At 36.3% G+C, this 24,962-nt stretch overlaps 1 protein-coding gene across 2 annotated transcripts in view; it reads left to right on the top strand.

Moving 5' to 3' along the window:
- LRP2 (LDL receptor related protein 2) overlaps positions 1-24,962 on the top strand; it is a 253,428-nt gene that overhangs the window by 135,502 nt on the left and 92,964 nt on the right. For both annotated transcript variants that reach the window (XM_072612238.1, XM_072612237.1), the window contains exons 33-44: positions 1,733-1,876; positions 5,133-5,242; positions 12,534-12,711; positions 13,533-13,746; positions 15,116-15,355; positions 16,044-16,232; positions 19,497-20,417; positions 20,548-20,713; positions 21,185-21,343; positions 22,739-23,028; positions 23,480-23,683; positions 24,557-24,799. In XM_072612238.1, coding sequence (XP_072468339.1) covers positions 1,733-1,876; positions 5,133-5,242; positions 12,534-12,711; positions 13,533-13,746; positions 15,116-15,355; positions 16,044-16,232; positions 19,497-20,417; positions 20,548-20,713; positions 21,185-21,343; positions 22,739-23,028; positions 23,480-23,683; positions 24,557-24,799 — 3,058 coding nt within the window. The remainder of the gene's footprint in view (positions 1-1,732; positions 1,877-5,132; positions 5,243-12,533; positions 12,712-13,532; positions 13,747-15,115; positions 15,356-16,043; positions 16,233-19,496; positions 20,418-20,547; positions 20,714-21,184; positions 21,344-22,738; positions 23,029-23,479; positions 23,684-24,556; positions 24,800-24,962) is intronic.

Genomic DNA, 24,962 nt, shown 5'->3' with positions numbered 1-24,962 from the left:
ATCAGCCTGTGTCTTATTGAAAAGCTCACGTATAAGCATAAAATTGCCCCAGAACAAGGGTCAGCAACCTTTTGCCCTGAGAGCCACCAATTAGGGCTAAACAATGACTCTGATATCATTGAATGTCACTGACAGACCTAAAATATAGGGAAAAGAAAAGGGAAAAAAAGAGAAAGGAAGAAGAAAAGAATTAGGAAGGGAATGGAGAGAAAGAGAGAGAAAAAACTAGGAAAATAAAAGAGGTAAGATAAAGAAGAAAAAAGAGAAAGAAAATGGACATATGTTGGGAAGTGTTTGAATAGCACCATGAATTTCCCTGGAGGCTACTTAGCAGCCTTTGTGCTGTGATTCTTTACTTTTTTATAGGATGCTTCTCAGCAATTATCAGTTAATTATCTTGTTTTTTATTAATAGTGTTATTAATTATGAAATGATATTTAAATATAAATTTAAATAAATAGTATAATATAAATAAATAGGAATCCTTTGGACAAGATGACAGGAGCACCCTGACAGGTTTGGGAGTGTAGCAAACCTGAGCTCAACTTTCATACACACTCTATAGTAGACCAGTTCCTTCTCTAGATGTGAGTTGGTTACTGAGGTTTTACTTCTGCCTGCCTCACTTCCCCAGTTTCTCTCATATCCTCACTTTATTTGCTGTCCATACATTTGCTTCCAACATAACAAAGAACAGCCCAAGATCACCTGCTATCACGTGCCCCCAGTGGAATTTGAGTAAGAGAAGGTGATAGAGGTGAGACACAGTTTGGGGCTCCTTGGCTCCAGAATGAGGAGCCACTTTCTTGAGACCAAGTTTCCGGGTCTCACATTTCACATCTTTGGTGGATTCATTTTGATCATTATTCTTGTCAAAAAGAAGAAATATCTTTATAGTTAACTTTAGCTCACTCTCTTCAAGTGGGAGCGTATATATTTAAGTCCATATATTTAAAAATCAGTTTTGTTATGTCACCAGTATTAAGGAAGGAAGGAAACTAATATTTGTTAAGTGCTTACTATGTGCCAGGCTAACTGGCACATCCACTGCCACATCCCCACTGTACTAAATCGTGGGGATAAAAATACAAGCAGAGAGAAAGTTAGTCCCTGCCTCCAAAAAGCTTGCAATCTAATGGGGAAAGATCACACATAAAAAGTAGCCAAAAAATGGGAGGAAAGGTGGAAATGGAGATGCCCAGCTTGGTAGCATGGTTTTGAAGTCCAGAAACCAGACTCAGGGTTGGGAGAGGAATTAAGGCTAATTTAGACCCTCCATAGAATGGAAATTCCAGGAACAACTGACCAATGGGATGAGGGGTTGGCCGCACACAGGGATATTCCAGGTTGAGAAGGCTGAAGAGGAGATTTGATGTTCCAGGGCAAGGTCTTAGGTAATAAGGGAAATTCTAGGATGAGACATTGGCAGAAGCATGATTTTGACATCCAGCAGTCAGGGACATTCACCAATGAAAAAACATATAAGGATTGTTACTTTTGCATCAAATATATAAAGTGTTAGACAATTAAAGTATTTGGTAGGAAATGGCATGTTCATTAAGAATCCCTTTCTTTGAGGGAGCAAAGGAGGAAGGGATAGAATTTAGAACTCAAAATTAAGAAAAAATTTAAAATTATTTTAACATGCAATTGGGGAAAAACTCAAATGTTATATTAAAAAAAGAGTCTCTGTTCTTGAAATTGTCTCGTTTTCTTTGCCTTTTTTTCTAAGGGTGAAATTCACAGAGTGAAATCAGATGGCACCAACAGAACAGTGTTTGCTCCTGCATCTGTCTTGGGATCTCCAGTAAGCCTAGCTTTAGACTGGATCTCTAGAAATCTTTATTATACCAATCCTCGAACACATTCGATTGAGGTACTTATTCCACAATCCTTTCTAAATTATAGCTAGCATTTATGTCTGTCTGTCTGTCTATCTATCTATCTATCTATCTATCTATCTATCTATCTATCTATCTATCTATCTATGTCATGTTTTATATATATATATAAAACATGCTTTAAGATTTATGAAATACTTTACACATGTTAACTCATTTGGTCCTCACTCTAACCCTATGAAGTAGGTACTATTATTAGCCCCACTTTATAGATGAGGAGACTGAGGTACAGAAAGTTTAAGTGACTTGCCTTATGTCACAAGGCTAGTTTCTGAGGAAGGATTTGAACTTGGATCTTTCTGATTCCAAGTCCAGTGTTCTCTGTACTCTGGCAGCTCTCTGCCTTGCTCCTGAAATGAGGAATTAAAAAAAATTGGTTCTCTAGCCATATGGCGATATCATTTAGAAAAATAATAAATTAAAAATAAATTAAAATAATAAGGTAGATTTTGAAATTATTGAAAAAGAAATATACTAAGGCATTTAGGTAACTCATTCCTAGAGTGCTGGAGTTAGGAATACCTGGGTTCAAATTCAGCCTCAATACTAGCTACGTGACCCTGGGCAAGTCACTTAACCTCTGTCTTCCACAATTGTGAGGATCAAATGACATAATATTAATAAAGCACTTAGGACAATGCCTGGAGTATAGTAAGTACTTAATAAATGCTTGTTCCCCACCTTCCTTTCATTACTGAGATGAAGAGAAGAGGAAGAATATTTTGTTTGTATGGAGACTAAAGTTCTCAGAGTTATTGGAGAAAATGAATTCTCTGAAAGAATTACTATTACTGCTTTCTCTCTTCCTGAGTATTTACTGTTTCTCCTCATTTTAGTTCTAATTAAAAGTCAAATATTACCTTTCTGATTTGAGACAGAGTATTGGATGTCACTGCCTTAGTTTGGGAACAGAAACTGAATCTGAACTCCGAATTCTTTTGATGGATTTCTTGAATGTAATAAGCATTAATTAGCCTTTAGACTAATTTCAGAAGCAACTCAAGCTACTGAATCGATATATGACTATACTGAGTGGAGAAGGAAATGTTATTTGTTTATATCCATGTGGAACCAAATGGATGGTGATTAAGTTGGATAATTTTTCATAAAAATCCTGAATAAATGATTTATTTTGTTATGTGTCATTGGTTAATGGATGCTGTTCAAGAATGAATTGTCAACTCTTTGGGTTTGTGGCTTATTGAGTTCTATTCATCCCAAAGTAAGTTTAGAAAAAGGAAGGGGACATTGCAAGTAGAGCTTGTAATAACACTAAGGCAACACAACTCACCCACAGTAAATTAGTGACTACCCAGTAAGAAGAAAACATGATATACTAATATATCTTTATCTTTTCCAATAGTATAAAACCAGATAGAATTAAGCAAGATGAAATATAACCAATTTGAGGAATACATAATGGGAAGTACTGAATAAAATATAGACATTCACTATGCAGAATATTAGCACAGTCATTTGGCTATATAAGAAAAGATTTTAAGTTGACCTTGATTCTTGAGTGATTTAATGAATGTACAAATAAACAAAAAAAATATTACATCCAAAATTTAATTAACTTTGATGTAGGTTGATTTCCCTCAATTTCCCTCAACATCAGCATTTGTCTGATATTTTTATGGTGTTATCAATAAAAGTCCTTTAGGAAGAATGACATTAGACATTTGGGTGCCTTTTGTCTGTTTTTTCCTTTGGGAAGGATTTAAATAGCATTGATTTATTTGTAAGTGAAGCTGCTCTTTGTCGATGTATTTCATTAATTTTATTAATAAATTTATTAATAAATTACATTAATTTCATTAATAAAAAGAGGTCATTTTTCCTCCTATTTGTCTCTCTTTTAAAACATAAAGATAGTTCTTTAATTTCAATGTAAAAATAAAAGTGCTGAAGAAAGGAACACACAGGTTTCCACTAGGGGTAGCTGTATGTCTGTCCTCTGAAAGGAATTTTTGCAACTAAAGGAGTTTGAAAAGCATGAGAGAGGGAGAACCTCATCCATGTGGAAAAACAAGGAAAAGAGGCTTTCTTTTTGAACAAAGTAAATCACAGACTTTGGGAAATGAAAGACTTGTTGCAATGAAAGGCTTCTTGGCAGCCCTAAGAGTCTGAAAGAAGGGAAACTCATTGGATCAGTCTAGTGGCTTGGCGAGGATAGGATAGTACGCTGAGAAATAAAATGAGGAGGAAGACGCTGTGGATTTCCACTGATGCACTTTTGGTGGCAAAACTCCTCAAGTGAAAGGATGCTGGTGCAGGATGGGACTTAGAGATCATGAAATTCCCTCATTTTGTAGGAAATCAATGCCTTACAGGAATTAGGTGGCTTCCTTGGTTCACACAGTAGAGCTGGGTCAAGAATCCCAGTCTCTAGTGTGCCTTACCACATGCTTCATTCTTTGTTGTCTGCTTTCTCAAATATTCTTTAAACATTTACTGTCATTATCCCTCAACTTTCCCAGATAAAGTCCAAATAGTATTTATATCAGTAAAAACTTGGAAGTATTTTTTTGGGGGTCCAATCTTTCATGTTGATAAACTCTGCCTGACTTTTGGAGACTAATGATTCTCTCCTTTGAGAGACCATAGTGACTCTATCGTACCTATTAGACTAGGTGTTGATTTGGTAAAGAATTTGCCACAACTCAGATCAGCCTCCATGTGCATTTAGTTTAGTAATACATTACAGGTGATAATATTGTGGCCAGTTGAATTAGTACTGACAATCTGTGACATGGCATTAGTGTGTTTTAGATCTTAAGATGAGTAAAGTTTAAAAAATTTTTTTTATGTAGATTATCATTTTTTTTTGGTCCTTTCTGAAGCTATGTTCCTTCTGGTTATAATATTGAAAGTTTGTCCAGTGAAAAATACTTTTTCTTAAGAATTTTCTCTCTTAAAAAAAGTTTTAAGGGAACTAGAGAATACATTTGAGTGAATGATTTTTCTTTTTCTGGTATTGTTATTTGATAGAGTTCTTTTCTCATAGTCCTGAAGTACACAATTATATGCTTTTGTCTGCATGTCACTTGACCCTTTCTACTTTGCCTGTCATATTTTATTTCTCAGCCATACTATCCTATTCTCTTCCTAAACCACTACATTGATCTGATGAGAACTTCTACCCATCTATGTTTATGTTTTATGAGTTAGTAACGATATGTATGCTTTCTTGCTGCTTATTGCTTTTTGTGTTATGTTTTTCTATTACAGGTTTTAACACTTCAAGGTGAAACAAGGTACAGAAAATCTCTGATTACCGATGATGGGACCTCTCTTGGAGTTGGTATTCCTATTGGCATAACTATTGATCCTGTCCATGGGTGAGTTTACAAAATACACATGATCTTCTTTAACATCAAACTTATTCATAGTGTTAAAGAATAATACAACAAACATGCAGGAGGATATAATCTTGAAGAAAGGAATTGTTTCATTTTTACGTCTGCATCAGTAGGTGCTAGTACAGTGCCTAGTATTTAAGTAGTCAGTCAGTAAACATTTGTTAAGTGTCTTCTATGTGCTAGGCACACAAGAAATGGTAATTAAAAAAAAAAAGAGGCCAAAGGCAATTTCTGCTCCCAAAGGGCTCATAGTCTAATGAGGAAGACACTATGGAAACAGCTATGTACAAACAAGCTACATACAATATAAACTGGAAATAATCAACAGGAGGAAGGCATTGGAATTAAAGGAAGATGAAGAAAGACTTCTTGTAGACAGTGGTATTTTGGGGAACTTAAATTATTTTGGGACTTAAATTTAAATCAAAGAAAATTCTTTTAGGAGGTGATTGGTGGATTCTTTCCATTTATCTTTACTTTGTCCTCTGATTTGGTAGTTTTCATGTGTGATTTTTAAAAGTATATTATCCAGGTTTTTTTTTTTAAATCATGGTTTACAGGAAGTTCAATAATTTTAAGTGATATCTCCTTGAATTGTTTTCCAGGTCAGTTGTTTTTTATATCACATACCTTAGATGGGGTGGGGGGGAAATATTTTTCATTCTTTTGGTTTTATTCTGATATTTCTTGCAGTATTATTGAGTAATTGATTTCTCTTTGGCCTGTTATGATTCTCAGGGATTCTATTTTTTTGAATAATGTTCACCATTTTCTGAGCTAATTATTCCTGATTTTCTTTCAGTGCTTTTATTTCATTTTTGATGTTTTCATTAAATCAAGACTAAATCATGCATATTACTTATGAGGTCAATGCACGACCATGTGGGTTGGAAGGGAGAGTATAATGATAAGAATCGACTTTGGGATTATACGATAGTACAAGAGCCAGAAAATACAGTAATTGTTATTATTTCTCACTAGAGATTACTAGCTTTGAAAAAATATTGAATTTATTATATACTGTAAGAAAGCAAATTGTACCTAATTTGGTTTGGAGTTTCAGGTGTAATAATTTAAGTTCTTTTTTTCATTAGATTCTTTTAAAAAAAATTTCAGTTACAATTTTTCCCTCCTTCGTCCTCCTTCCTTACCCATTGGAAGGCAAGAAATATGACATACATTATACATATGAAGCCATGCAAAACATATTTCATAATAGCCAGTTTCCATATGAGCTGTATTAGAAAAATAAACAAGAAAAACTGAAAAAAACGTGCTTCGCTCTGCACTCTGAGTCCATCAGTTCTCTGTCTGCATGTAGACAGAATTTTGCAACATGAATCCTTTGGTGTTGTGTTGGATTATTATACTTATAGGAGTTATTAAGCCTTTCATAATTGATTATCTTTATGGTATTTCTGTTACCATGTAGTTTGTTCTCCTCATTTCTGCTCACTTCACTTTGCATTAATTCACCTGAGTCTTCCCAGGCCTTTCTGAAACCATTCACTTCCTCATTTCTTATAACATAATAGTATTCCACCAAATTCATATACCATTAATTTGTTCAACCACTCCTCAGTTGATGAGTCAATATCCAATTCTTTGCCACCATAAAAAGAGGTGGTATGAATATTTTATATTTTTCTTTTTTCTTTGATCTCCTTGGGATGTATAGTTAGTAGTGGTGTTTCTGAATCAAAGGTTATACACAATTTTATAACCCTTTGGACATAGTTCCAAATCATTCTCCAGAACTGCAAGACTGATTTACAGCTCTACCAACAGTATATTAATGTATCTCTTTACCCACATCCTGTCCAGCACTTGTCATTTTCCTTACCTGTCATCTTAGCCAGTCTGATGGGTATGAGGTGGTACCCCAGAGTTGTTTTAATTTACACTTCTCTAATTATTAGTGACTTAGAGTATTTTTTCACATGATTATTGGTAGCGTTGATACCTTCTTCAGAAAGCTGCCTCTTTATATCTTTTGACCATTTATCAGTTGAGGAATGGTTGAGTTTGTGTTTCAGCCTCCAAAATGTTACCAATAAAAATTGGTAAAATTGGTAAATTAGAAAAATTCTACTTGTCTAAAAAAATTCTACTTGTCTATTACATCATATATTTATATCAGCATAATGTGAGCCAATAATATTTATTGTTTAAAGTAACAATTCTGTTTTCAGTGGGGTTTTGCATTTGAAAAGTAGAGGATTACAGAATCCCAGGTCTAGAAGAGATTTGAAGGAGTCATTTAATCTTGAACTTTGCCTCAAATATACAAATCAAGGCCTTTATCCGTACATCTCATTCTTGAAGAGTTTCAGGGACAAAGTTTCATAAACTCTCATTAACCTACTTTAGTGTTTAATCATTTTTTTCTGCCAGCCATGTATTATTAGATATTAAGCCCCTCTTTTAAAATTCATTTTTTTTTACTTACTTATAATTCATTCAGTGATTCAAGAGGTATTTAATATCAGCAAACTGTTGTTACCTGCTATGTATAGATACTTTAATGAGTGGTATGGTGAGCACAAAGATAAATCATAATCTTTGCATTCAGAAAACTTATAGTTTAATAGGGAAATTCCAGATCTACAAAATGGGGAAAAACCCAAGAGGCAGTTTGTAACATATGTTATAGAAGAGCTACATGTCAAGTACTATGGGAACTAAGAAAAAGGAGAGACCACTTCCATATGGAAAATTGGGGAAGAACTTGTGGAGGATATGACATTGTAGCTTGGTTTGAGACATAGAGGGATTTTGGCAGTCAAGATGACAGTCATGTGTGAGGGAGAGAGAAAAATCTAGATGTAGAGAAAGAAATAAGCAAAGACAATGAAATAGAAAATCATAGGGCATGTTAGGGGAATGTCAAATAAGTAATATTTTTCTGGAACCTGTGATGGTGTATACAGGGGAGTGTGAAGGATAAGATTAGAAAGGTAGTTTGGGGCCAGGACATAAATCTGGATTTTATTTAGTAGATAGTGGGAAACTTTTGAAAGTTTTTGAACAAAGGAATGGTCAAAACTGTGTCTTGGGAAAATTGTTCTGACAATCATTTATATGGTGAATTTGATGCCCACTTAGGAGCCTGCTAGCTTACTATAACAATCTGGGTAAAAGGAAGTATGGATTTTTCACCTAGGATAGTGGTAGTGTAAATGAAAATAAAAAGGACATACATATTATAGAGATATTGTTAATGTAGAATTGATAGAACTCAGTAACTACGTATTGAGATCAGTGGAGAAAAGGAAGAGAAGATGGCTGAAGTTTTAGGAATGGGTGACTTGGACAATGGTAGTCCTGTCTATAGAAATTGGAGCTCATAAGGAAGAGATTCTATTTTGGGAAATTATTTTAATTTGGTATATATTGAATTTGAAATAATGGATAAGACATCAAGGTAAAGGTATTAATGGGCATTTGAAATGAGGAAAGAGATTTGAAAGAGAGATTCAAACTAGAGATAAAATTTGTGAGTAAGCTATGTAGAGTTCATTATTGAAACTCTGGGAGTAGATGAGTTCATCAAGGGAAAAGAACATATATGTGTATACATATACACACATACACACGTATGCATATTCATGTATGTGTGTATATATATGTGTGTATGTATGTATGTGTATTTATATATATATCATATATAATGAGAGAGAAAGAAGGATGGAGGGAGGGAGAGAGATGGAGAGAGAGAGAGAGAGAGAAAGAGAGAGAGAGAGAGAGAGCCTAAAGATCATTGGATTTAGTAGGTAAAGGAGAAGAAGAGGAACCAAGGAAGGAAGTAGGCAGAAAAGTGTTTATGCTTTTCTAAAGAAGTGAGGTTAACTAAAATAGTGCAGAATTGTGTATTGACATGGTAGACAAGGTAAATGAGATTGAGGTGCTAGAAGGAAATTTGAAAGGGCGATAAAAAGCTAGCTAGGGACCCCAAGGTGAGACAAGTGAATTCAGAAGAGAGAGCAGTTTCAGTGAGGGAATGAGAGAAATATTGGCCAAGTTAGAGTTCCAAGTTCAAGATCTTGGAATTGTAGTATTAAGAATTAGGTGTATCTGTCCTGGTGTGAGGCTAGAGTAGAGATGGTTATTGGATTTTCAGAGTCTGAAGAACATTGAGCCCAAATTGATTGTTAAAAAGCTCATCAGTGTGAGTTTTGAGATTGCCAATCTAAGCAATAGATAAATGTTTTCATTGGAGATAAAACATTTGTTTTCTGATTGTTTGTTAACATAGCATCTTTTTTTAGAGGGTTGATTTCTTTACACTAATGGTCAAACCATTTTCCACCTGTTTATCTCCCTCACTATAAAACAAAATACATCTAAAAATAGAGTTAGAAAAAAGAGTGGCCTAAGATAAATTTTAGTTTCTCATGGATACAGATAGTCTCATTACTTGATCTGAACTTCACAGATTCATAGAGACATAAAAATATAGATTTAAAACAGGAAAAAATCTCAGAAACTATCCAGCTCAATCCTATTATTTTACAGATAAGGAAACTCAGGCCCAGGGAAATGAAGTGACTTGCCAAAGGTCATACAGGTATTAAATATCAGCAGTGAGATATGAACCTATGAAAATAGTGGAATATAAAATTGTTTGTGAAATCATATGAAGGAGGATAATAGAAGATTATTGATAGTACTGTCATATTACATGGAGAAGTGTTATAAAATAAAAATGATTTTGTAGAAAGCCTGGCAAGAGATGCACTTTAACCAAATCATCTCAAAATCGTTTATATGTGATATTGGAAGAAAAAAAAAACAAGATAATAAATGGCAAAGATTTGTCACCATTTCCATAACAAACTCTTCGGCAATGGCAGTGGAGCTACCACGCTGCAGTTTCCAGTGTGCTACACAAAGAAAGAGAAATGGTACTGCAGAACTAAGAGCCATTAGATTAGATTTCCTTAGAAAAAGAAGGTGATGGAGATAACACAAATGTTAAATTCTTGTAAGATTGATTCTCAAATATATAAAAGCAGGAAAGATACAGAATGATTAGAAAGAAATCAAGGAAGGAGCCATTGTGGTATAGTAGAAAGAGCACTACCACTGGAGTTAGAGGTCCTAGGTTCAAATTTTGTCTCTGACAATTACTACGTCTGTGACCCTGAGTAAGTCATTTAACTTTTTTGGACCTTAGTTTTCTCATCTGTAAAATAAAGTAAGTGGACTAAGTTGCTTCTGAGGTCCCTTTCAGCTCTAGAGTTATAATCTTTTAATTACTACCAAAGAAAAGATGATTAATAGGGCATCAGGCACCACCAATTTTCATACACATACTTTTTCAACTCCACAAATCTTTATAAGAATACTTTACACACACACATGTCAAGAGTATCCCTGATGAAAACATAAGGCAGAATTTTTCAAATTATATTCTATGGCATCTTTACAATCATACAATTGACTGACAGGCACAAAGGATATAAAATTCCACTATTTTTTTTTGTTTATTCAAAAAAAAGCATTTGATTTGGTAGAGCGAAATTTACCTTAAAGCATATCCTCCAACAAGACATCTCCCATTCATTTCTGAAGATTATACAAGATTCTTTGGCAGATGTAATAGTGGAGATAGTTTTGACAGTTTTCTGATTATTAATTTTGAGCAACGAATTAAATAGGAAGACATGCACTCATCTAAAGTGATTGATGCTGTCATGGAGGATAAAAAGCACAGAGTTCAAATGGAAGAGGGTTGGTCTATAAATGATGAAATCCTTTAGTTATTCCCATTTGTAATTGTTCTTATATCAATCACCCCAAATTGCTGACACTACATCCTCCTGAGTGAGATTCATAACTACTTAAATGATTTTGACCTGATTTTCCACAAAGGAAAAATCAAATAGATAAAAGAAGACCTATTCTCTGTACTAAGTGGTTGAATGGATATTTCATTGAGCTGGTCCATCAGTACATATAGCTTAGATAACCATGACAAATGGGCATTGAAATGGGATCATAAATGAATAGGAGGAAGACGGTAAGCTGGATTGCATTTGAGAAACTGTGTGGGTCTTTCAATGACCCCCAAGCTTCTCTCTAAAGCAAAAATCCATCTATTTTACTTCCTGTGATGCTATATGGTCATGAATCATGGAATAACATATAATCTCTAAAGAATTAACATATCTGGTCACTCTTAGGGCATTTGAGAATTATATAAGCATAAATGGGAAGCAGAATATTACCATTGATGACTAGAAAACATAAAAAAGCAGAAAAGATATTTTTCAAGATATATATATTACTGGAAAAGGAGGTTGGTTATCCTATAGCAAGAATTAGTGATAAAAGATGGTGAGCCTATATTTTGTATTGATATACATAAAATTTTACAAGACCTTGAAGAAGGCACTATCCCACCAACCCACCCCCCAATTTTAAATGGACCCTCAGTGGAGAATTTATGAGAGGAAATGAATAGGATAAGGCTGCAAGAATTGGTTGTATCTTGTACCCTTGGCAGGAGTAACTAAATCGATGAGAGCTCCTATTAGACAACTGAAGTATATGATAGGGCAAAAAATTTTATTATATTTTTGAAAGAAAGCATTTTCAAGGTATGTTTAAATTGACCTTATTTATTGATTCATTCTTGTACAAATCCCTGGATACCAGCATAACAATGAGATTCTCATGTATAAGGAAATTATTACACCCCCTTCCTTTAATTAGCTACATTAAAATCCATCCTTCCTTTTAATTTTCCTCATAAAAATCAGAATATATAAAGATGTAGAGCTAATGGCTGCTAGGGATGAACAAGGATTCATGAAAATTAGTTGATAGCTATCCTCTTTTCTCTTCCAGTCTCTCCCATTTGACTTTCTTACAGTACTAAGAATCAAGGAATATTTCTCTATAAAGTGAGGCTAGGATATTGACGTTGGTATCTGTCTTCCAAATATCTTTTATCTGCTAAAAGCTTTCTTTGTACCAGATCTCTCTCCTGTTGGATTGAGAGACATTTATAGTCACCACTGGGCAAAAATCCTCATCTAATTTCTGAAAGGACAGTTCCAATAGCCCATGGCTTCATTTGTCATTATAGAGAATCTGTTTTGTAAATGGTTAGAGATGGTGCTAAAGATCTACTAAGTGGAACGTGATTTGGGTTCCGTTAGCTTTCCCTGGAATCAATAAACAAAGCCAGCAAGCTAGAAAGTGTTATGAGTAGGTGTCTTTAAGTAGGTTGTTATATTCATTAAGTCACCTTATGTTGTCACAGGAAAATGTACTGGACTGATGGTGGAACTGATAGTGGGATACCAGCGAAGGTTGCAAGTGCCAACATGGATGGCTCCCAGATAAAAACTCTGTTCACCGGAAACCTTGACCATGTGGAGTTCATCACCATTGACATTAAAGAACAAAAGCTATACTGGGCAGTCACCAGCACAGGAGTGGTATGACAAATAATACTAACAATAATCAGCTTACATGTGTTCGGGGCTTTTGCAGCTCACAACGTTCCTTTAGGACAATAGCTTTATGAGACAGGTAGAGAAAGTATCATGATCCTCTTTTTTTAAGCCTGAGGAAGCTGAGGATCCAAGAAGCCTGGACCTGCCCACAGTCACACAATTAGTTTTTGTATTTTCCAAATTGGAATTCACACCTAAGTCTTCTACCTTCAAATTCGGTGTTGTTTCCCCCTTTCCTCCCTGTCTCAGCAATCTCATGTAGCTTATACAGATGGAGTTTTAGCTTGCTTTGCCCTAATTCGTGCTAATATTTGCTGTTCTTGTAGTTGAGACCACAAAAGATATAGTCTATAATTTGTCTTAGAAAACTGTTATGGTATTTACTCACTCTTTTCTAGCAGTAATTTTTCTTGAGTCTATTCTAAAACCTCTTTGCGATGCAAGTCTATTTTTTCTGTTCCTGGGAGATACTCAGAAAAGCTTGTCACAATGTTACAGAATAACCCTTTCTCACAGTAACTGTCACAGTGGTCTTCTCTTCCTCAGGGTAAATGATTCTAGTTCTTCACTTGCCCCTCAAAGGTTTTTCTTCCCCTCCAACTCTTTAATTCTCTTAATTTCATTCCCTGGAAACCCTTTCAACTCCTTCAGTTACAAACCTTACAACCTGCCACCATATGTTCATTGGAGTTTTACTTAAAATGCTTCTGCTTATATAGTCTGATCTGAAGTTGAGAGCTGGGATGGTTTCTAATACTTCTTTCTTTTATGTAAAACTAATAATATGCTAAATACTTCCTTAGATTGAGAGGGGAAATGTGGATGGTAGCAGTCGAATGATCGTGGTATTCCATCTTTCTCATCCGTGGGGGATTGCTGTCTATGATTCCTTCCTGTATTACACTGACCAAGATTATGAAGTCATTGAGCGGGTTGACAAATCTACTGGTGCAAACAAAGTCGCCCTGAGGGACAATGTTCCCAACCTAAGGTGCCTGCGAGTTTATTACAGAGACAGTGAGTATTTGTCACCCTCTTCCCAGAAGAGTAAAGGCACGAATCTCCCAAACATTCAAGGTACAGATTCCAAAATGAAGTTGTATAAAAATAATAGTGAAAAAATATGCCATCCCTCAAGCGTTTCGTGATGTTCCAAATATTTGCAAGAGATTTGTTAGATTATGGATACATTCCTTACCATGTCTATACACTGAGTATTCTTAAGGCTGGGAGAGGAGGGAGGTAATCTAAAATCTGCTTTACCAACATATCCTTAAAGCAGTGATTCACAGGATTCATAAATCTTAGGTCTTGGGCAGAAGAACAATGAAATTAGAATTTCAGCAGGGGTTCTTATACAGCTTTGACCTCTGTCTTTGATTACATCACACATTTTCCACTTAGGTCTTTGGAAATATAATTTTCAGTTTGCCTCTTTCAATAAGATGGTCCTTTTTTTGTACTTGAAACTTTCTGATCACCAACCTGTTACTTTCTAGTAGTGTTAAACAAATTATTGTTAACTGCCCTTCCCCAACTGAGTGTATCTCTTAGTATTTAATAGTTCTGTATGATTCCTTTTACTGAATGTGAAAATGAATGTTTTATCAATTTATCTTGTAAGTATGCCTGGAACAGTGGTTCTCAAAGTGTAGTCTTTCCTGGGAGTCCCTGAGAGCCTTTCAAGGTGTCTGTAAGGTCAAAACTATTTTCATAATAATACTAAGATATTTAACTTTTGAACAGAATAAATGTCAATATATTAAAGATCCTTGAGGGGTCTTCAATAATGTTTAAGAATATGAAATGTGTCCTGTGGTAAAAATAAAAAGTTTGAGGACCCCTGGCGTGGAGATCTGAGGATGTGCCTGCATACTATCGAGCTGTCAGGATTTTAAAATTAAAATGGTGATTTTTTAAAAATGTCAAGATTGCTGCAATATAGTATGACAGAAGGAAAGAAATTAGTATATATACATGAAATAGTTAAAATGTATATATAGGATAATATATTATATTAATGCATATACATGAAAACAGTTACAATTTCCATTTTGCCTTATTGTACAAAATTTGTAATGAAATGTTAACCAATGATAATTTAAAAATTACTGAAAATTATTAACTACTTTAATATTCAGTTCAAATTTCTTTAGGTGTTAGATTGTTCTAACCTAAGCATTCTTATATTTATTCTAAGCACAGTTCTCCCCCCGCCCCCCCCCTTTTTCATATGAGCCATTAGTATATACGTGTTTTCCTTGCTGTGGCTTTTGATGATCAACTATTTTGGGATTCTATTTTAAAATAAGAGATGGGGAGCCAAGTAAATGTTTTAAGTGATTAAAAACACTCACCTACACACACACTTCTCCTTCTATTACAGATTCTGCCGGTTCATCAAATGGCTGTAGTAATAACATGGATACTTGTCAGCAAATTTGCCTGCCTATCCCTGGAGGGTTGTTTTCCTGTGCCTGTGCTACAGGATTTAAACTCAACCCTGATAACCGAACCTGTTCTCCATATAATTCATTCATCGTTGTTTCAATGCTGACCGCAATCAAAGGGTTTAGTTTGGAGGCATCAGATCATTCAGAAGCCATGGTACCGATGGCAGGCCGAGGTAGGTGACTGTAAAGACATGTTCACATCTGGCTTATTTCAGTACCAGGTTTAGGTCCTTGCCCTCATTCAGGGATACCCCTTGACCAGACCTCCGCATTTGGGATGGATCAGATAAGATCTTAATTTTTTCTTTCCCTTTTGCTAAAGGGACTCTCCTGTCACCATAGGGCAAAATAAAATGTTATATGGGTTAGTGACTCTATACACACATACATAATTTTTATGAAAAACACATGAGAATGTAAAGAAATAAGCAATCTGTTTCCAAATTGTTTTCTAGCTAGCTTTTTAGACATGGATGATAGCGTGATAAGAGTGGGACATAGGCAGGGTAGAGGGAGAAGATGAACAAGGAAGAAAAGAAGGATATAATTGAAAAAGAAGTAGAAAGGTGGGACAAGTCACTAACAGTTACTCCAGCAGTCACTTGGGCCACCTTGGTTATAAAGCAGACTTTTGAAATTTTTAAGAGTTGTAAAAAAAGACAAGTTGTTCAGTTATTTTGTTTTTCAATTCCCCAAAGCAGGGAAACTTGTAAAAAAAAAACCTCTTTTTTTTTTTCTGGGAGTGGGATATGATAGGTAGTAGGGAAGTAGAGAGAGGGAAGGAAGACTAGTGGTAGACATATGCAAAAATTCTGCTTGTTTGTGTAGAATGGTTAATGTATCAACTTGTAAATGTTTTAGGACGGAATGCACTGCATGTGGATGTCCATGTGCCTTCTGGCTTCATTTACTGGTGTGATTTCAGCAGCACTGTAGCATCTCAGAATGGAATACGCAGAATTAAACCCGATGGGTCTTATTTTAGAAATGTCATCACAAATGGGATAGGACAAAATGGAGTCCGGGGTATTGCAGTTGATTGGGTAGCAGGTAGGTGATTATACTGAATCAATCAATCACTATTTATTAAGTACTTAGTAGGTGCCAGGCACTGTTCTAGGGCCTGGGAATACAAGTACAATGAATGAAACAACTTCTACTCTCATGGAGCTTATACCTAAGGGAAATTTCTTCCTTTCATATTTTTGCATTTTTGACTCCTTTAACCTAAAACTTGCTGAAATTATATATCCTGCAGAGCTTGTTTCCTAGATAATTACTATTGGAATAATTTAAAATGAATATGCAGTATGAATTTAAATTAGACTAATATGTTTATGTTATAATCATAATGTATAATTATTAAGTATAAATTATATGATTAAATTCATGAAGGACAATTGATGCCAAGGTCTTTCACAGGACAGATTTAAAAATCATGATCCCATTATTAATTGCTGCTAATATATACAGAATTGTAAAAAATTTGCAAAAACTTTGGGTTATATTAAGAAACATTCAGCTCTCACACATAGTAACACCTTGTCTAATAATCAGTAATAGCTATGATTAATCAATGAGCACCCTTTAATGTAAAGCCAAGGTTTTTTAAAAAGAGAACTTCAATATATATATATATATGTATATATATATATACATATATATATATAAATTCCAATATGTTTTCTTCCCTCCCTCTCACTAGAGAAGGCCAGCTTTTGACAAAGGTACACACACACCTGAAACTACACCATGCATAGGTCCTTTTAACAGTTCTTTCTCTAGAGGTGGATAGCAGTTTCCTTCCTAGGTTCTTTGTAGTTGATTTGAATTTTCATATTGCTCAGAATAGCTTAGGCATTCACATTTACCCTTTGAACAACATTGCTGTTACTCTGTACAGAGCTCTCTTGGTTCTCCTTGTTTCACTCTTCATTTCATGAAAGTCTTTCATGTTTTCCTAAAATCAACCTGCTCATCATTTCTTATGGTAAGGTGGTATTCCATCACAATAATGTACCACAATTTATTCAGCTGTTCTCCAATTGATAGATATTCCTTCAATTTCTGTTTTTTGCCACCACAAAGAGAGTTGCTATAAATATTTTAGAACATATAGGTTCTTTTCTTTTTCTCCTTGATCACCTTTGAAAATTGACCTAATGCTAGGTCAGAGATATACGCAGTTATGTAACTCTTTGTGCAAGAACTTGATTTTGAAAACAGCTCCTGCCATATAAATGTTACCTTAAACCAACTGAATAGTTAGCACTTTGCATTGCTGTACCATAGGCGGATTTTTGAATGGGTCATCATTTCATTTTGAATGGACAGTAGCTCCATCAGTGCATATCATAACCTTCCAAGGGCTCAGCAGAGGTACTTCATGAGTTGTGACAAAAAACTTCCTTACCTGATTGCCAGACTTTTGGGGAGTTTTTCTTAATTTAAGTTGGTCGTCTGAGGATAGACATATACATCATCTTATTGCAGGGCCTATACTTAAAGTTTGGTAGGAGCTTTTAGAGCTTGTACTTCTTGGGCTAAGTCTTCTGAGGACCTTGGCTCACTCCATGCACCAATCAGGTCCTGGAATAAGATGTTAGTGGAGGAAATTCAGCTGTATCTTACAAATAATGGACATCAATATATATCTCCAAGCTATACAGATTACATAGTTAATAGCATTACTTATGACAATGAATACTTTTCCCAGTTTTGTTAAAAAAAAAAGATTAAGAGCTTTAATGCTATTAATAAATGTAGTCATATAAATGGACCAAATCTTAACTGGACACTTGTATCCAATTTTGAACTTCATTTTGGACCAGACCTATGTATGGGAAAAATCATTAGGACAAGAAAGTCCTGGAGTAAAATCCATCTTATTGTTGCATATCAGTACCTGCTTCTCAACTTAAATTTTAGTGATTTTAGAGACTTTTAGAACAATTTTAGAGTATTGTCTGAAGCACTGAGGAGTTAAGAGGTTTGCTCACACAGTCAGGAGGTTTCAGAGACCGGGTTGGAACCCCTGTCTTTCTGACTTTGTGGTCAGTACTATCCATTACCCTGTACTGTTCTTGTATCCAATGACTCTTTTTAAATAAATAAGTTGAGAGGAAATGTGGCACAGTGGAAAGCATGCTGGACCTGGAGCCAGGAAAAGAGCTGTGTTCAGATCCCATGTGATACTTGTTAGCTGTGTGATCATGGGAGTTTTTTTAGCTACCGCGATAAAAACATCTGTGGCACCCTCCTCATGGGGATTTGTAAGGATTAAATGAGATAATGAATGCAAAGTATTTTGCAAGCTTTAAAGCGCTATATAATTTTTATGAATTTATTTACAAGTATGAGTAGAAGTTGTGTCAGAAAGAAGAATCTCAGTAATTTTTTCTTCCAATGAAAGTGAAAGTTTTGTTAAATAGAATGCAGCACATGCTTGTCAGGTATATACATAAGTCAGTTGTGATTTTAGGAACCAAAGATAAATAGGATTTCAAAGACAGGTTTATTGATTGTAGCAACAATAGCCTAAAACTTCATGCTATATAAACACAGTGGAGACCAGTCAACATCCATCATTGATTCCTTCCCCATTTCCCTACCTGCCCTACACTGTATTCCTTCCTTGCAAGAACTGAGATTTTATTATAAGAGGAAGATGTATAATGTGAACTTTCTTTTAGATTGATGTTGTCTTCGGAAGAGTTAGGATAAAAAAATTCTGTGAATCACTGTTTTATAATTTAGTATAATCTAGGAAAAGACTCTTTAAAATACTCTTAAATATGTGTAAAAAAAAAGTCTCTTGAGATAGTCTGCCCATCACAGGATGGGATAATCTCTCTCACATAGTCTGATGGCTTTTCTTCACTGATGCTCTATCACTGACATGGGAAGAATCCAGAAGGGAGATGAAGCTGCCTCCCCTGGATCCCTCAAAGATGATGAGTTTTCTGAGTCTTGGAAGCAACAAACAAATATCCATTATCCTAGGAGTCAGGGGAAGAATATTCTGCGAGCTTTGCCTTCAAATGGGAAACAAGTTGCAGATTTTGATAAACATTTTAATTTGCTCCAGGGACCAAAAGTCTCCCACTGTAATCTCTAAGAAACAATCTTTAGTATCTCATAGTAAACATTCATCTTTCTAGTTCCCACCTCAGGCATTTGCATATCACCTTTGAGAGGGTGACATGTATTGACCTAAACCTGATTTGTTTTGGCCTGGACTTGAAAAGCTGTCCCTTTTTCTTTCCTTGCCTTTCAATTTATTCATTACCATTTAGTTTTTTTTTATCCCCACAGGAAATCTTTACTTCACCAATGCTTTTGTGACTGAGACATTGATTGAAGTGCTTCGAATAAATTCTACTTACCGCCGTGTTCTCCTAAAAACAACTGTGGACATGCCCAGGCATATAGTGGTAGACCCCAAGAACAGATACTTGTTCTGGGCTGACTATGGACAGAACCCAAAGATTGAACGTGCTTTTCTTGACTGTACTAACAGAACTGTGCTTGTGTCCGAGGGCATCGTTACGCCCAGGGGTTTGGCAGTAGACCATAGCAATGGCTACATTTACTGGGTTGATGATTCTTTAGATATAATTGCCAGAATCAATCAGGAAGGAGGTGATACTGAAATGGTTCGCTATGGAAGTCGCTATCCTACACCCTATGGCATCACCATTTTTGAAAACACTATGATATGGGTGGACCGGAACCTGAAAAAAGTCTACCAAGCTAGTAAAGAACCAGGGAATACAGATCCTCCAAGAGTGATAAGGGATAATATCAATTGGCTAAGAGATGTGACTGTCTTCAACCCACAGTTTCAGCCCCAGTTACCTGAGGAAGTTAACCACAACCCATGCTTGGAGAATTATGGAGGATGTTCCCATTTATGTTTTGCATTGCCTGGACTGCAGGCACCAAAATGTGGCTGTTCCTTTGGGGAGCTGGAAAGTGATGGAAAGAGATGTGCCATTTCTACGGAAAATTACCTTATCTTTGCCATGGAGAATTCTCTGAGAAGCATATATCTGGACCCAGAGAACCACAGCCCACCATTTCGCAAACTGAACGTGCCCAGGACTGCAGTTGCTTTAGACTTTGACAGTATTAACAACAGAATATACTTTACTCAAAGTTCTACATCAGCAAGTGGCCAGATTTCCTATGTTAGCCTGTTGTCTGGGGCTACTTCCCCAACTGTCATTGCAACAGGTTAGTGAGCTGAAGATTATGCTTGTTTTGAAATCAAACATGGTGAGCTGAAACATGATGATTAGTTGAATGGTTCCAAAGTGACTGCACAGAGCCTAATTTTTTTCTCTGTTTGTGTATTTGCATATAGATGTAGGGATTCCAGATGGCATTGCATTTGATTGGATCAACAGTAGAGTTTATTATAGTGATTACCTGAACCAGACCATTAGCTCCATGGCAGTGGATGGATCTAATCGCACTGTGGTTGCTCGAGTACCACGGCCAAGGGCAATTGTGTTAGATCCTTGCAGAGGGTTTGTCTTTTTCTTCCTTTTGGCCTATATGTCCTTGCTCATTACTTCTATATGTTTTGGGGGTAGGTGGGTGGACAGGAGCCTGATTTTCATGTACAATTGACTTTTTATGTGCCTATAAAAGTCACATGGAAAGAGAAAGTTAGGAGAAGACTAAGTGGCTATAAACAAGTAGATCTTTTTACATGGGAAATTTTTGAAAGTGAGAATAACCAACTGATGCACTCCCCCATCTCCCCTCAAACTCAGGTCACACCTAAATGAAGAGGTTGGCAGCATGATAGGGAAATTGATATGCTACTGTCTACTGATTCATAAATCCTGGTTGATAAAGCTTGGGAGCACATGAGGGTGGAAATGGAATAAGTTGATGCCTCCTTACATTATAGTCTGTTTTTGCTTTTTATATAAGAGACTTTTACATGTGCTGAATTGATCGTTGATTAATCATTGCTTTTTTTTAATGAATAGATACATGTATTGGACTGATTGGAGTACTAATGCTAAAATTGAGCGAGCCACATTGGGAGGAAACTTCAGAATTCATATTGTAAATACCAGTCTGGTTTGGCCAAATGGTCTTACTCTGGATTATGATGAAGACTGGCTGTACTGGGCAGATGCAAACCTGTATGTATCTCTTTCCCCATGTGTTATTTTTCAAGGAGTTTTTGTTTTTCAGAAGAGAGGAACATTTTGGGGACTATGGTTGGTGAAAAATATAACTAAAAGCAACTGGAATAAAGAGTTAAATATAGGAGTTACATGACAAGTATCCTTTATAAACTACTATTGGTATTTTATATGTAACTTCTTTTAGTAGGCAATGAAATCACACAGAATTCTTCCTTGTAATCAACCCTATGGAATTACTGGGGATTAATTTGATCCAGTTAACTTGGGGTTGATGGCTACGATAGGAATTCTAACATTTCTCCTTTGTTCTTCCTAGTTTATCTTGTGATTTTGGTTATGTGATACTGGACAACTTGCAGTCTCATCCATGCTGCATTTTCTTATTGTTGTTTTGATTTGTACTTCATTTTTTAAGAGGACCAATGACATCACAGATGATGACTTCTGGGTGAATTGGATTTAAGTGAGGCAAAATTGCACAAAGTCATTAGCCTCACTGTCTCTTCCCGAGTCATTAAAGTCCAGTGGCAGGACAAAAGTCAAGATGACTGGCTGTGTCCCAGGATTCAGTGGATAACTTTGGCATGTTTGATGCCTGGCCAGGCTCTAAGCACTTCACCATGCCTTCTTCAGCCACCTTCATGGCCAATCGAATAAATTGTTCTCATCAGTCCATTAGGGTATATGGAATGTTCAGGGGGACTAGCACCTCTGATGTGAGAGCTTGCCAAGCCTTTTGGGGGCTGCTCATCCACTTTTGGTGTCCACTTTCATCCAACTCTTACCTGTGGCTCCAAGAGATGGTAGCATGTGCAGTGGCCACAGCTTGGTAAAGCGTCTCAGCAGATGGGTTAAACCAAATTGACGGTAACTGACATTCCTTAAGCCTGTCAGTAAGTTAGGGAGTTGTCTACCCAAAGCATGAGAAGACTTGCTCTGGTGAAATTGGAGAATGAGAATATTTTCTTTTATGTAAGATAAGTCAATAGTACTTTATGTCAATACTTGTACATTTCCATATAAATACTTAAATTAAGGTACCTACTAAAAGCATGACTTTATGCTCACTTTCCTATGTAAGTGACTTTTGGCAAATCATTTAACCTTTTGGTCCCAATTTCTTTGTCTATAAAATTGAGGGTAAAGGGCTAGGTAACCTTGAAGGTCACTTCCAATTAAAGATCCTATGATTCTATTTGGAAATCATGGTGTAAGGAAACAAGACCCCCTTTCATGGTAAGAAAAAGCAAAGAAAAAGCCTTATTGGCAAACATGTTCATGAAGAGGTCAGATTGGGAGTGGGATAAAAGCAGTGGTTAGGTGTAGGAACTGAGTGAGGTATTTGGAAACCTGGGCTTTCTGAGTTCTTGTGTGATCCATTCATTTTAGGCAGAAGATTGAACGCTCGTCATTGACTGGAGCAAACCGGGAGGTGATTATCAGTACGGCTATCCATCCCTTTGCCATGACTGTCTATGATCAGCATATTTATTGGACTGACTGGAACACGAGGACTATCTACAGAGCCAACAAATATGATGGGTCAGAACAGATTGTAATGATCATGAATTTGCCACTGCGGCCAATGGATATTCATGTGCTAGTGAAGAGTAGACAGCAGCAATGCCCCAACCCTTGTAGCCAATTTAATGGGGGATGCAGCCATATCTGTGCACCAGGTAAGTGATTGCCATGGATGATAAAAATAAACATACCCAAAGACATGAATAGGAAAAGACAAACAAACCATGGGTTACAACATGTGAAGCAGCTTTGATCAAGATATAATCATAGAAGATTGCTTCAGAATACAGATTTCTCCAGTCGGGCCAAATCTAAGCCTCTGGCTTTGATCCCATATGCAGTCCTTCTAGATAAGGAAACTCATTTCCAGAGAGTTCAGTTCTCACCAGTCATAACTGGCAGAGGTCAGGGTATGAACCCAGGTCCTTGGCCTCCAGGTAAGGTACTCTTTCTACACTGCCTGTCTGCAAATTGAATTAATTAGTGTAGTGAAGTCCAGTCTGATTATTTTGTGTAGATGTTAATGCAAGCAAGTATTTCTGAAGGAAAATAGGAATATTTTTAACGTTTTGATCTTTTATTTCTTTTTGGCATAATTTTCTTCAGGTCCTAATGGTGCTGAGTGTCAGTGCCCATCTGAGGGCCGCTGGTATTTGGCAAATGGAAACAAACACTGCATTACAGACAATGGGACGAGATGCGAAGGGGTACAGTTCACTTGCCTTAATGGGCGATGCATCTCAGAGAGGTGGAAGTGTGATAATGACAATGACTGTGGGGATGGCAGTGATGAGCTGGAAAGTGTCTGTGGTAAGACCTTTTTGTCCCTCTGCCAGAAAGCTGGGCTGAAAGGTTGAATGCCAAGATTTATTGTGCCTAGGTATTGGATTTAGGATGGAAATGTAAATAATTAATCTGGGAATCCCGATTAGATTACTCTTGCATCATTAGTACACTGCAGACATTTGCCACTCACTAGCTGTGTGACCTTGGGCAAGTCACTTAACTCCAATTGCCTCATCCTGGGTCATCTCCAGTCATCCTGATGAATATCTGGTCACTGGATTCAGATGGATCTGGAGGAGAATTGAGGCTGGTGACTTGCACAGCCCTCCCTCACTCAAAACAAAGTCAAGTGCAAGTCATGTCATCATTTCTCTGATGGCATGGTTTTCTTCGGCAACGAAGGATGAACATACAAAGAATTTACATAGTACTAGGGGCAAGAGACATCAACATTGCATTCCCTTGTGATTCTTTCCCTAGTCTCCACTTCTATCTTCAAGTGCATTATGGCACGTAAAATTCAGGGAGCTTTCTGTGAGTTGTGAAGTCAATTGTTGTCTCTGTTTCTTCTTAAGAAAACCTGCTTGTATTCTGCTTTTTTTTCTGGGGTTGAGATAAGCAAGTGTATTTGGAGAGGAATATATGGGCAAAATAAAGGGAATAACTTCCTTTTATCAAACTTGATTTGGTTTTTAAAAAGAGTAGGAAAGGTATTTTGCATAATCTGACTAATTCAAGAGCTATCTACTTTGCATGTAGCCCATTTTGCAGCAGCCTTTGTTCTGGAAGGTAAATCCCAAAGCTTTCAGACTTCTTTAGCTGCATTTTTTCTTCTTCTGGAAACAGAAATCCTGTTTTAGTAAATAAATCCCTTCAATCTTTTGTCCTTCTCCCTAGCATTTCACACTTGCCAGCCCACAGCATTCACCTGTGGCAATGGGCGCTGTGTCCCGTACCATTATCGCTGTGATCACTACAATGACTGTGGAGACAACAGTGATGAAGCAGGATGCTTATTCCGCACTTGTGACACCAACACAGAGTTTGCTTGCAACAATGGGAGGTGCATATCCCTGGAATATGTCTGCAATGGTATCAATAACTGCTATGATAATGGCACTACAGATGAGAGGAACTGCCGTAAGTCCATCATAACCACCTATGATGCTTGAGGATTTGAAATCTTAGAATATATCAGATAAAATCAACTCTTATTGGGGATATGGATTGTTTCTAGGCTCTTTTTTGGCTATTATTAAATATTTTTATGCTTAGGTCTTCTTTCTCCCCCTACCTCCTTTCA

Source organism: Notamacropus eugenii, chromosome 5 (genome assembly GCF_028372415.1).
Source record: "Notamacropus eugenii isolate mMacEug1 chromosome 5, mMacEug1.pri_v2, whole genome shotgun sequence".
In the NCBI taxonomy this organism is placed as follows: Eukaryota; Metazoa; Chordata; class Mammalia; order Diprotodontia; family Macropodidae; genus Notamacropus; species Notamacropus eugenii.
The sequence above is the reverse complement of the archived record's forward strand: the minus strand, read 5'-3'. Positions and strand labels throughout refer to the sequence as shown.